Source organism: Schistocerca gregaria, chromosome 8, assembly GCF_023897955.1.
Source record: "Schistocerca gregaria isolate iqSchGreg1 chromosome 8, iqSchGreg1.2, whole genome shotgun sequence".
In the NCBI taxonomy this organism is placed as follows: Eukaryota; Metazoa; Arthropoda; class Insecta; order Orthoptera; family Acrididae; genus Schistocerca; species Schistocerca gregaria.
The window spans coordinates 320,731,560-320,745,980 of NC_064927.1; the positions used below are offsets into that span (position 1 = coordinate 320,731,560).

At 40.6% G+C, this 14,421-nt stretch overlaps 1 protein-coding gene across 9 annotated transcripts in view; it reads right to left on the minus strand.

Annotated features, from left to right (window-relative positions):
* Positions 1-14,421, minus strand: part of LOC126284265 (RIMS-binding protein 2-like) — a 1,431,128-nt gene that overhangs the window by 136,599 nt on the left and 1,280,108 nt on the right. For all 9 annotated transcript variants that reach the window (XM_049983077.1, XM_049983076.1, XM_049983073.1 and 6 more), the window contains exon 24: positions 3,000-3,273. In XM_049983077.1, coding sequence (XP_049839034.1) covers positions 3,000-3,273 — 274 coding nt within the window. The remainder of the gene's footprint in view (positions 1-2,999; positions 3,274-14,421) is intronic.

Sequence of the window (14,421 nt, forward strand, 5' to 3'; positions counted from 1 at the left end):
GCATTCCAATGCTACTTTTCAAATTTTTGTATTCTGTACTGTTCAAATGGTTCAAATAACTCTAAGCATTATGGGACTTAATATATGAGATCATCAGTCCCCTAGACCTAGAACTATTTAAACCTAACTAACCTAAGGACATCACACAAATCCATGCCTCAGGCAGGATTCGGGATTCGAACCTGTGACCGTAGCAGCAGCGCAGTTCCAGACTGAAGCGCCTAGAACTGCTTGGCCACAGTGGGTGGCCTTCTGTCCTGTCCTGTTTCTTTTTAGCTCAGTGTCCTAACTGGTTTCCCTGCTCTAGTTCTTAAAAAGAAAGAGGAAAACATATTCCAAACTTAAACTTCTAGAAAACATTTTGCTTTCCGATTGTGGTCGTCATACTATGGCTGCATTTCAATGTATTAATAAGTTAGTTTAGTTACCTACATACCATCACATTCATGTACTGTCATGATGTAAGCTAATACAGTTACAGAATTATGATATTGATCTTTGGTCTGACAAACTATCAACAATCAAATAACTATCAACAACCAGATAACCAGATAAAGGGGAATTTCAACATATAGAATCAAAATCAAGTAAAAGGTTTCTTTAGTAGTCAAATCATTTACAATTTATTGGAACATTTAGAATCAAGGATGTAAATTTCACTTAAGAGTCATTTTTTTAATGAAATGGATCTCGACTTTGTCAATAGATGTAAAGTTTATTGTCACACACACACACACACACACACGCATGCAAGCACGCACACACACGCGCGCACACACACACACACACACACACACACACACACACACACACACACACACACACACACACTTGTTACTTGTTTGAGAGAGAGAGAGGGGGGGAGAGGTGAAGGAAGGTAGGGAGGGGTAGAGGAAGGCAGTGTGGGTAGGAGGGGGAGGGGAGAAGGAGACAGAGATGGACAGAGAGAGGGAGAGAGGAAGTGAGAGAACATTAAATTATAGATTAAAGATAGTCTCAGTTACTCAAATGTCTAACATATAAGAGAAAAACAAATGTAAATAATGTCAAAAAATGAAGAAAGTCAGCCATTCAACTGTATATGTTTGATGCACTGAAAATGATACATGTAATGGCACACAAAAATCCACTAGGTTTTAAGCACGCTGCTGCTCTCTTCATTCATTCACTCATTCGTTTACACATGCTGCTCCATGAATTCTGTTCTCGAGGACATTCAGGGATGTGATACAAGCTCAGCTGTATACTAACAGGCAGAAATGGCCACTGCAGGCTACTTCTGTAAAATATATCAATATAAAAATAGTGGCTAATATTAACATACACACACTGCTGGTTATCGAAATAACATCTAGATTACTTTATATATGTGCATTAGTACAAAAACAGCTACTTTTCAAAAAGCTCTGTTGCTCATCTTAAACAATTCAGTTGATGTTTTTATCCAACACTTAAACAAACAATTTATGCAACTTAACGATAAACACAATAAACTTTACATCTATTGACAAAGTCAAGATTCATTTCATTAAAAAATGACTCTTAAGTGAAATTTACATCCTTGATTCCAAATGTTCTGATAAATTGTAAATGATTTGACTACTAAAGACACCTTTTACTTTGTGTTAGAATATCTGGGGATTTCCAATTTCTTATCTAGTGACTACAGGAAACCCACTACAGATTTTTGCAGCAGAAAGTAAAATACTAATCTGAACCTCAGATAGGATGTGTGGTCTATATAGAAAATATATTTTCTTCTGATGTTGTGCTTGTAAAATGTACAGTTCATCCTAAATTCACTCTTGTTATTAACCACAGTTAAAGTTATGGAATCTATGTAATGGTATGTTAGGGAAAGAAACTCTAGTCCTCAAAGAGGCTTCTGTAAGATGTTCAGCTTTACACAAATTATCCTCCAGTATAAATAATTTTCTGGTTTTAATTTCATTGCCCTAGAAGATCATGGGCTAGAACAGTGTTGAGTCAAAGCACATCTAGTATGTTTGCAAACCCACTTACAAGGCAACAGCAAATCAGACAGAACTCAGCTAGTTGGTTAATTTTTCCTTATGGTCGATTATCCTCTCTCTCTCTCTCTCTCTCTCTCTCTCTCTCTCGCTCTCTTTCTCTCTCTCTCTCTCTCTCTCTCTCTCTCTCTCTCTCTCTCTCTCTCTCTCTCAATCACTACCCCTCCCCCCCCTCTCCCGCACACACACACAGCACAATAACATGGGGCCACTCAGTGGAGTGGAGTGGAGGAGAATTCTGCTAAGGATTGAAAGAGTATGGATACACTGGGAAATGGAGGAGTGTCTATTTAAACTTGAAAATAAGCAGCAAGTTGTTCAGAAACATATAGAGTTTTGTGGTGTTTAATGCATCTGTGCACCATGCATCACTCCACAAAAGTTCAGTGGTTGCCTTCCCTGATATCAATGTATAATTTTCATTGTAGAAATTTCATTACTGTGATAAAAAACTAAATAGAACAATTGACAAGAAAGTCTATGCATTCATATTCTCCTGTACTGCTCTGTTATATGTCCATACTGAGTCAACAGCTCATGAATGAAAACTCTATGTGTATGGTTAAAGTACCAAACAGAATTTTATATTAAATTTGGGTGAAGCATTTATCTTGAAATCATATCTACATAGCAAGAAATGTTAGTTACAGCATCTCTTAAAGGTGCAGCTGATACATTGCAACATACAAACCCTCCCCTGATGATAAGATGTTAATGTCATAAATCCATATAAGTAACATGACAACACACAAGAAGTATTTAATATTGCTTTGAATTAATGTTTTGTAGCAATGATCCATAAGTGAGCAACTGAATGGAAGAATGGAGCTTTATTAACGTACTGCTTATTGAGTTGATAATTAATATACATGAACATATTATTAAGTAAGAATTAACTAAAGATCAAAACAGAGCTGAAGGATATTTCTTCAAGCAAATTTTTGAAAGCACTGTATGTGTAAAACCTACCTTTCCTGCGGTCACGAGCATCACGGGGTGGTGGGGGAGGGCCCCTGGCACCAGGACCATGCCCCACAACAGGTCGGCTCCCACGATGATCCTGAGGGGGCAGCCGCTGCTGCCGAGGTGGCCCACTGCCATCTTCATAGTCAGCTGGTGCCTCTGTCAGGAAGTTAGATGGCACCAGCCCACGAACACCATCAAGCTCTCCCATGTAGAACCCATCATCATCCATTTCCCCATAAACGTAGATGATGTTACCCGTGTTGAAGGACAGTTCCACCTGCAGTGGGAGGTAGAAACCATTCCACGATATTCTCTTATCTGTGACTTCTTTGTCAGTACCATACTTTCATGTGTCATTATTTAGGAATGAAGTGTTTTTTCAACCACTCCAACTACTTACTTCACTGTAAGTGCTGCACAAATAAAACTGTATTTGTTATTTGATAAATTGACAACTAATGTTGAAGCTACAGCAAAAACATTATAAAAAATTGAAAAATGAATATACTTGGAATGGTCTGATAATCTAGAATGAGCTGCACTTATACATCTGTCCATTTCTGTCATGACTTATTGTTGTTGCGTTCTTCTGTCTGTGCAAAGGTTGGGTTGCTTCAGCTCTCCACACAACTCTACCCTATGCAAGGCTCTCCATCTCTGAATAACTACTGAAGCCTACATCCTTCTGAATCTGCTAACTGTATTCCTCTCTTAGTCACCCTCTATGATTTTTACCCCCACTCTTCCCTCCAGTACCAAACTGGTGATCCCTTGATGTCCCAAAATGTGTTCTATCAACTGATCCCTACTTCTAGTCAGGTTCTGTCACAAATTTCTTTTGTTACCAATTCTTTTCAGCACCTCTTGATTAGTTATGTGATCTGCCCATCTAATCTTCAGCATTCTTCTGTAGTGCTACATTTCAAAAGCTTCTATTTGTTTCTAGTCTAATCTGCTTATCATCCATGTTTCATTGCCATACACAGCTACACTCCATACTCATACCTTCATAAAAGACCTCCTAACCGTTAAATCCACTCTCAATGTCAACATATTTCTCACCTTCAGAAACACATTTCTTGCCATTGCTGGTCTACAATTTATATCTTCTCTGTTTTGGTCATCATCAGTTATTTTGCCACTCAAACAGCAAAACTCCTCTACTACTTTAAGTGTCTTATTTCCTACTCTAATTCCCTCAGCATCACCTGATTTAATTCGACTACAATCCATTACCCTTGTTTTGCTTTTGTTGATATTCATCTTAAACCCTACTTTTAAGACATTCTCCATTCAGTTCAACTGCTCTTCCAAATCCTTTACTGTCTGTCACAGAATTACAATGACATCAGTAAAGCTCAAAGTGTTTATTTTTTTCTCCCCCAACATTAATTCCTTCAATGCTAGCTCAATGTACAGACTGAGTAAAATTGGAGATAGGCTACAACACTGTCTCACTCTTTTCTCAAGCACCCCAACTTTAATAACTGCCATCTGGTTTCTGTACAAGTTGGAAATAGCCATTTGCTCCTGATGTTTATCGCTGCTACCTTCACAATTTCAAAGAGAGAATTCCAGTCAACATTATCAAAAACTTTGTCTAAGTTTACGAATGCTATAAACATAGGTTTCCTTCCTTTATCTTCTACGAGAAGTCATGTTCCTACATTTCTCTGGAATCCAAACTGATCTTCCTAAAGGATCAACTTCTGCAAACATTTCCATTCTTCTATAAAGAACTCATGTTAGAATTTTGCAACCATGATTTATTAAACTGATAGTTAGGTAATACTCACACCTGTCAGCTCTTGCTTTCTTTGGAATTTGAGTTATTATAGTCTTCCTGAAGTCTGAGGGTATTTCACCTGTCTCATGCATTTTGCACACTAGATGGAATAGTTTTGTCATGGCTGTTTCTCCAAAGATTCTCAATGGTTTTGACAGTATGTCATCTACTCCCGGGGTCTTGTATTGACCTAGGTCTTTCAGTGTTCTGTAAAATTCCTCTTGCATTATCATATCTCCCATCTCAATTTTCATCTATATTCTCTTCACTTTCTGTAACACTGTCTTCAATCCCATCTCCCTTGTCGAGACCCTCTAATACTCCTTCCACCTTTCTGCTTTCCCATTTTTGCTTAGTACTGGTTTTCCATTTGAGCTCATGATACTCATAGACCTGCTTCTTTTTTTATAAAGGCCTCTTTAATTTTCCTGTATGTGTCTTTAGCCTAGATATACATGCTTATAAATACTTACACTTATCATTCAGCTGTTCCTGCTTAGCCATTTTGCAACTCCTGTCTGTTTCATTTTTTAGTTGATAGTACTGCCTTTCACCTGCTTCATTTGCTGCATTTTTGTATTTTTTCCTTTCAACAATTAAATTCAGTATCTTTTGTGACTTCTACTAGTCCTTGTATTTTTATCTATTTGTTCCTCTGCTGTCTCCAGTATTTCATATACCCTTCATCCCTCTCTCCCCACACATACAGATTCACCCAAACATGCCACCCCATGAGTGTGCAACAGATAGTTAAAGTTATGATATAGAGGACTTCTATTCATTACACTTGTTCAAAATAGGAGATGGGGTGAGAGGGGGGGCTTCTGGCAAAATCTCACCAAACGGAATAGTGATACACACATATAAAAATGGCAGTAACGTGCATTGGCACAGCTGTCATTTCTACTCAGGTGATTCAAATGGAAAATGATTATGGCAACATGACTGGAATTAACAGACTATGAATGTGGAATCGTAGTTGGAGCTAGATGTGTGGGGCATTACATTTTGGAAATCATTAGGAAATTCAATATTCCTTTACCCACAATGTCACGAGTGTGCTGAGAATTCCAAATTTCAGGCATTACCTCTCATCATAGACAATGCAGCAGCCAATGGCCTTCACTTAATGACTGAGAGTAATGGCGTCTGAACAGAGTTTTCAGTGTTAATAGATAAGCAACACTGTGTGAAATGACTCCATAAATCAATGTGGGACATATGAAGAAAGTATCCATTAGGATAGTGTGCCAAAGTTTGGCATTAATGGGCTATGGAAACAGACAACCAATGCAAATGCGTTTGGTAACAGCATGACATTGCCTGCAGTGTCTCTTTTGGGCTCATGACCATATCTGTTGGCCCCTAGATCCCTTGAAAACTATGGCCTGGTCAGAAGAGTCCTGATTTCTGCTGACAAGAGCTGATGCTAGGGTTTGAATGTGGTGAAGATCCAAAGAAGCCATGGACCCATGTTGTCAACTAGGTACTGTGCAAGCTGGTGGCAGCTCCATAATGGTGAGGGCTGTGTTTACATGAAATGTATGGGATCCTCTGATCCAACTGAACTGATCACTGACTGAAAATGATTCTTTTCAGCTACTTGGAGACCATTTGCAGCTAACAATGATGGAATTATTATGTTTGACAGGAATCATTATTGTTGACAATGTGCCTTGTCACTGGACCACAGCTGTTCAGGATTATTTGAAGAACATTCTGTGCAATTCAAGCAAGTGATTTGGCCACCAGGATTACCCGACATGAATCTCATCGAACATTTATAGGACATAACTGAGAGGTCAGTAAATGCACAAAATCCTGTACTGGCAACACTTTCGTAATTATGGATGGCTATAGAGGCAGCATGGCTCAATATTTCTGCAGGAGACTTCCACCGACTTGTTGAGTGCATGCCACATCGAGTTGCTGCACTATGCCAGGCAAATGGAACTCTGACACAATATTGGGAGGTATCCCATGACTTCTGCAATCTCAGTGTTCATTATTATAATAGATAAAATTTTATTTTATAAAATTAATCTTGAGCATAGACAATATTAAAGTTTCCACCAGTCTTTATGACATCTCTCATTTGAACTGAGCTGCATGCTCAGGATTCCCTGATTTGAAGCATTTGGGGAGTTCCCTGCAATACTGGTTGAAACCACTGCATCTCAGTCAGTGAGTCAGTCTTTATATTCTGCAACGTTTATAAAGCTGATGTTATTGTGTTCAATGTGAATTTGTATGGAAACCATGACAGTACATAAGTTAAGTGGCATGTCGCAAAGTTGAGAGAAACACATAAGCAAGATATGACACTCTTTTGTGGAATGAAACTATGATGAAGTCAGTCAGCACTGCATGGATCCCCATGAGCACATACAGTCAGTGTACAATGTTAAGTTGTGGAGCTGCTGTCCACTGTGGACAATAGGCTGGAGTGGCTACATGAGGAGGATGTAGGTGCTTCTAATGACTGTCTTTCAGTCCCAAAACTTATGGATGTCATGTGTCCGATCACTACAATAGGGGAAGCATATAAATGCCCAAGGAGTGAAGAATTAAGAAAGGTGGTATTGCAGCCTATTTTTTCATCTGCTTATTTGTGAAAATTATTTGCAAGAACCATGATATGTAGACAGCCATTTGACAGCTTTCAAGGCAGTTAATTTAATTAAACTTGCTATATGGCACCTTCAACACAATTATTATTTTTACCTCTAATTTTATAGAAAAAATCTAGTACATGGAAGATATGCTTCGTCAAACACTGTAAAATCCAGGATGGAATAATATTATGAAAATGATTTATTGCTACTCACCACATAAAGGAGATGTAGAATTACAGTCGGGCACACATGTGTGCTTCTGGCCAAAAGGCTTTCCTCTGAAGTAGACCAAGACCACACACATACATTCACACAAGCACAACTCACAAACACTTGACCACTATTTCTGGCCACAGAGGTCAGACTGCAAGCAACTGTGCATGGTGGACGAAGCAAGATGAGTAACGTGGGTAAGGAGGAGGCTGGGGGTGGGGGTAAAGTGCTGCTTGTGGGAGAATGCAGGGATGTGGTGCGGACAGGACAGTGCATCTGGGTGCAATTGGGAGGTTACAGAAGAAGAGTGGGGAAGGTAGAAAAGGAGAGAAGTAGAGGGGACAAAAAAACATCATTGAAATGAAAAATGATTGTGTTGGGCAGCATGCCCAGCAACTAGGTGGTCCAACTGTCCCTTGGCCACAGTTTGTTGGTGGCCATTCATGCAGACAGACAGTTTATTGGTTGTTTTGCCAATGTAGAATGCAGTATAGTGGTTGCAGTTTAGCTTGTAGAAGACAACTGCTTTACAGGTAGCCCTGCCTTTGATGGGATAGGTGATGATTGTGACTGGCCTGGAGCAGGTGGTGGTTGGATGATGTATTAAGACAGGTTTTGCATCTAGGTTTCTTACAGGGATATGAGCCATGAGCCAAGATGCTGGGAGCAGGGGTGAAGTACAGATGGCGAAGTTATTATGTGGGTTTGGTGGGTGGCAGAATACCATAGTGGGAGAGGTGAAAAGGATAGTGAATAGGACATTCCTCGTTTCAGAGTGAGAAAAGTGCTAGTCAAAACCTTGGCACAGAATGTGATTCAGTTCCTCCAATCCTGGGTGGTATGGAGTCATGGGGACAATGCCCATTTGTGACCAGATGATGGGACTCTGGGAGGTGGTGGATGACTGGAGAGCTAAGGCATGGGAGATCTGTTCCTGTACACGGTTGAGAGGGTAATTACAGTCTGTTAGGGCGAAAGTGAGACCCTTGTTATATTTGGAGAGGAAAAGCTCGTCACTATCCTTCCCATCCATGCTGCCCACAGAACATACTCCACCCCTGCTTCCAACTCCTTACATCATGGGCCATATCATTGTAACAGACCCAAATAATAGACCTATCCCATACATCCTCTCACTGCCATCTACTCCTGTCCTGTCACAAGCATCAACTATCCCATCAAAGGCATGGATATATGTGAAAGGAGCTGAGTGATCTACAAGCTAAGCTGCCACCACTGCACTGCATTCTATGTATCCAAGACAACCAAAAAGCTGTCTGTTCAAATGAATGGGCACCAACAAACTGTGGCCAAGAGACATTTGGACAACCCAGTTGTTGAGCATGCTGTGCAACACAATGTTCTTCACCTCAGTGACGGCTTCACATCCTAGTCATCTGGACCCTTCCTACTAACAACAGCTTTATTGTACTTCACACATGGGAATTCTCCCTGCAATATATCCCATGTACCCGTATTTCCCCTGACCCCAACTTTCGTTAGTCCCTATCTTTCACCCATCTATCCCCTTCCTTGCTCCCACTCCAGCACTACACAGCCTTCTACTCCACCAATGCACCTACTAGTCTCTCTCTCTCTCCCCCCCCCCCCCCTCTACTTCTCTTTTTTTTCCCCTTTCCTCTGCTTCTCTCCTTTTGCAGTCCCCTCTCAAAATGTCTAACTTCCGGACTGCACCTAGCTACACTACACTGTTGTCACCACATCCCACAAGCACCACTTTACCATCCCTCACCCCTACTCTGCTATTCTTTGCTGTCCCCACCCCAGTCTCCTCCTTACCCTCCCCACCCAGACTGCTTTTTCCATCACATGCAGTTGTTCATAGTCTAGCCTCAGTGGGCAGACAGTGGTCATGTGTGTGTGTGAGTTGTGTGTATGTGAATAAGTATGTGTTTTCTACCTTAGAAGAAAGTCTTTTGGCTGAAAGCTCACATGTTTCTCAGTCTTTTCAATGTGCCTGTCTACAACCCAAATTCTCATCTATATAGTAAATGGCAGTCTACCCTTTTCTTAATATTGGAAGTATGCTTTAGGTATTTTGGTGGCATGAAGCAAGAACATGAACATATTGGATAAATTTAATTATTTAAGAATTAAAAGGTAATGATGAAGCAAGCTGGGATAATTTTACTTCCCCTCTTGTTTTGCCATCTGCTTACTTAAATTTGTTTTTTCACTTTTAACTAATTACTATTAACACACATGAATTACCTTATTTTTAACAAAGAGATAGATGGGCTGGCCAGCACTTAGCTCAGTACAGCCAATAGATATACAAAACAGAACAGAAAATGTACGTTCCTAGCTTTCGGAACTTTGTTCCTTCGTCAGGGAGGAGAGAGGGGAAAGAAAGGGAAGAAGGGAAAGTGCATTCAGTTACTCACAACCCAAGTTATGAAGCAACAGGGAAAGGTAAACAGGGAGGGTAGCAAGTATGCAAGAATGGAGGCATGGTTGTCAGAGGGAAGCCAATCATATTCTACTGTAGGTACTGTGCCAGCTTCAAACCAAAGAGGATCCATATAAAAGTAAAGAGGTATATAGTATAAAGATAAACACAAATATGTAGGAAGAAAAGATGTGTGAATGGCTAAAGAGGAAAAACTTACAAAGCTGTTACCCAGGATCCCATTCCCTCCATCCAGACTGAGCTGCAGAAAATCTTAAAAATCCAAGGTCCCTCACAAGGCCTCACAACGGTTTCCATAGACCTACTCACTCCACCTGAGCCACGTACCCCTACCTTCTACCTATTCCCCAAAATCCACAAAGAGAACCATCCTGGCCGTCTCATTGTAGCAGCCTTTAAAAGCCCCAACAGAACGTATCTCAGCTCTGGTAGACCAACACCTCCAACCTCTCACCCGCAGACTCCCATCCTACATCAAAGACACAAACCACTTCCTAGAACGCCTCAAATCCATTCCCACTCCTCTCCCACCTGAAGCCTTTCTTGTCACCGTAGATGCTACATCCCTTTACATAAACATCCCACATACCCATGGTCTCTCTGCCCTTGAACACCACCTCTCCGAATGCCCCCCCCCCCCCCCCCCCCCCCCCGAAGATCTTCCAAAAACCTCGTTCCTTATCACACTTACCAACTTCACCCTAACCCATAATTACTTCACTTTTGAATGCCAGACCTAAAAACTAATCAGGGGAACAGCCATGGAAACCAGGATGGCTCCGTCCTATGCCAACCTCTTCATGGGCTGCATGGAGGAGGTTTTCCTGAAGACAGCTGCTTCCCCTGGCCTGGTATAGGTTTAGAGATGACATCTTTGTGGTCTGGACTCATGATGAAGAAACACTCCTTGATTTCATCCATAACCTCAACTCCTTTTCGAATCTGAATTTCATTTGGTCCTTCTTCAAAACCCAAGCCACCTTCCTGGATGTAGACCTTCACCTTCTTGAAGCTCATATCCACACCTCTGTCCATATCAAACCCACAAACAAACAACAGTACCTTCACTTTGATAGCTGCCATCCATTCCACATCAAATGCTCCCTTCCTTACAGCCTAGGTATTCATGGCAAACGTATCTGCTCCAGTGACGAATCCCTCAACAATTACACCAATAACCTGACCAGTGCTTTCCTGTCCCGCAACTATCATTGCAGACCTTGGCCACAAATAGATCTCCCGAGCAATACATTCCTCCCGGTCCAACAACAATGTTCCTACCCCCAGACCACACTGAAGCATCCTCCTTGTCACCCAATATTATCTTGGCCTCTAATACATCAAAAAATTACTCCATCAGGAATATGACTTTCTCAAGTCAAGCCCTGAAATGAGATCATCCCTTGACAAAAATCTCCCTACACCACCCAGAGGTGCCTTTTGTCGCCCCCCTAACCTCCGTAACATCCTTGTCAAACCCTACAATGTTCCCAGACTACCTTCTCTACCCAGTGGTTCCTACCCCTGTAACCAACCCCGCTGCAAAACCTACCCCATGCATCCCCCCACAACCACCTACTCCAGCCCCTCTACTGGTAAAACATACACAATTCAAGGCAGGGCCACATGTGAAACAACACATGTCATTTATCAGCTGACATGCCGGCACTGCACAGCCTTTTACATTGGTATGACAACAACTAAACTGGCTGAGCGCATGAACAGACACAGGCGAACTGTCCACCTAGGAGATGTTCAGTACCCAGTAACAGAGCATGCCCTCCAGCATAATTCTATAGACCTAGGAACCTGCTACACTGTATGTGCCATTTGGCTTCTCCCACCCAACACCAGTCCCTGGAAACTGCGGAGATGGGAACTTGCACTCCAGCACATCGTTTCATCCCGCCATCCCCCTGGACTGAACCTACGTTAACTAACCACACTCCCATTTACTCTTTAGTCTTCTCCTCTTTCCCTTTCCTCTTTAGCCATTCACGCATCTTTTCCTCCTACATAGTTTTGTTTATCTTTATACTATACGCCTCTTTACTTTTATATGCATCCTGTTTGGTTTGAAGCTGGCACAGTACCTACAGTAGAATATGTTTGGCTTCTCTTTGGCTTCCCTCTGACAACCATGCCTCCATTCTTGCATCCTTGCTACCCTGCCTGTTTACCTTTCCCTGTTGCTTCATAACCTGGGTTGTGAGTAACTGAATCCACTTTCCCTACTTCCCTTTCGTTCCCCTCTCTCCTCCCTGACGAAGGAACAAAGTTCCGAAAGGTAGGAATGTAAATTTTCTGTTCTGTTTTGTGTATCTGTCGGCTGTACTGAGCTAAGTACTGGCCATCCCCTCTATCTCTTTGTTAAAAATAAGGTAATTCATAGCAAAAGCTGTTTTGTATTTTAAGTGATAGATAATGAGTGGCCTTAATGAACAAGACAGTGTGACTGAGGAGAAAGCTGTAGAGGTTAAGTTGTTAAATGAACGGAAGGATTAAGTGCAACTGGTTCTGCAGATGGTGATGATTGTAAAGCAAACATGATTATAATTTTGAATGATGAGGACAAAAGTCCTATTGTAGATGAAATGATAGGAGCATCATCTACATTGTATGGTGAGGTAAACAGAATGGACAAAAACAGTACTGAAGTATATGAGATCGTTAAGGTTAAGGAAGAGGAATCTAACAGCAAAAGTCAGCAAGGGCAAAAGCTTATGGAAGATGAAAATTTGGGGGCAATGTTAAGGCCATTTATGAATAGTTTGAGTTATTTGAGTAATATGAGTACAAAAGAAGACATGAATAGGAAAGAAAGCAGTATGAAAGAAGACATGAATAGGATGGTAAGTAGTATGAAAGAAGACATGAATAGGATAAAAAGTAGTATGAAAGAAGACATTAGTAGAGTGGAAAAGAAAACTGATAGCATTAGAACTGACACAGTTAACTTAAAAGAATGAACTGAAGAACAAAATTCAAAAGGAGATTAAGTTAGTCGGCTCTAATCTCTTAGAATTAAATAATAAGTTTGATGCCACAATTAAAGATTGTGATAGTAGTAATGAGAAATCAACATTGATGAGTAGTAAATGTGTAGAAAAGAGACAGAAACTTTTTAATGACAATAGTATGAAGGTGGAGGCTTCCGAGAGAGTTTGTGCTGAAAGTAGAGTTAAACTTGAGAACCAAATCGATCACATTAAAAATGATTTTGAAACAGAGGTAGAGGAAAAATTGGAAAAAAAGTAAATAAAAATGTAGAGTCAAAAGTGGCTAAAATGGAAGAGGTACAAAATTTGAAGAATGGAGAAAGTGGTGTGTTTGATAATCATTTTGGCAAACAGGTTGATAGTTTGTCCAAAGAATGAATTAATGACGATTTGTTATATGAAGGTCACATGGTAAGCAAAAAGGAAGTGTGTCACCATGAAATAACAGCATGCATACAAGGTATACATCTATAAAGAACACTGAGGATATAGTTGTGATGCATGTGTCTGGAACAAAAATTATTGGTGCTACTCGTAAGCTGTCAAGGAGTGTGAAACAAGAGGTACTACTAAATGTAGAATTGGCAGCACAGCTGTTGAAATACAATTTCTTGGTGATTCAAAATCTCAGCATTGATGTAATATTTGAGACTAATTTCCTGTGCAATTTGCAAGTAGGGGGTTCAACATTTTGTGTTGGATTAATTATGTGGCAATAATGCATACCCCAGGTATCTGTCTCATTATTCATGTTTCGTGAGGCAGTCAAACTATTCTCCTATCTGATCTGTAGTTTATAAGCAAATCTGAAACATTCTTTCTTTGACTGTCATTAGATTTGTTCAATAACCCACGGTTGCTTCATCAGGAAAGAGGGAAGGAGAGGGAAAGACGAGAGGATGTGGGTTTTAAGGGAGAGGGTAAGGAGTCATTCCAATCCCAGGAGCGGAAAGACTTACCTTAGGGGGAAAAAAGGACAGGTATAGATTCGCACACACACACATATCCATCTGCACATATACAGACACAAGCAGACTCCTTACCATCTCCCTTAAAACCCACATCCTTTTGTCTTTCCCTCTCCTTCCCTCTTTCCTGATGAAGCAACCATGGGCTGCAAAATATTGAAATTTGTGTGTGTGTGTTTGTGTTTGTTATTGTCTCTATCAAAATACCAACGCTTTCATTTGGTAAGTTACAGCATCTTTGTTTTTAGATATATTTTTCCCACATGAAATATTTAAAAAAAAAGAGGTGCTGTGTCTTACCAAACAGGAAAGCACTGGTAGATAGACACACAAACACACACACTAATATCAAGCTTTTGCAACCCAAAATTGCTTCATCAGGAAATAAGGAAGGAGAGGGAAAGACAAAAGAA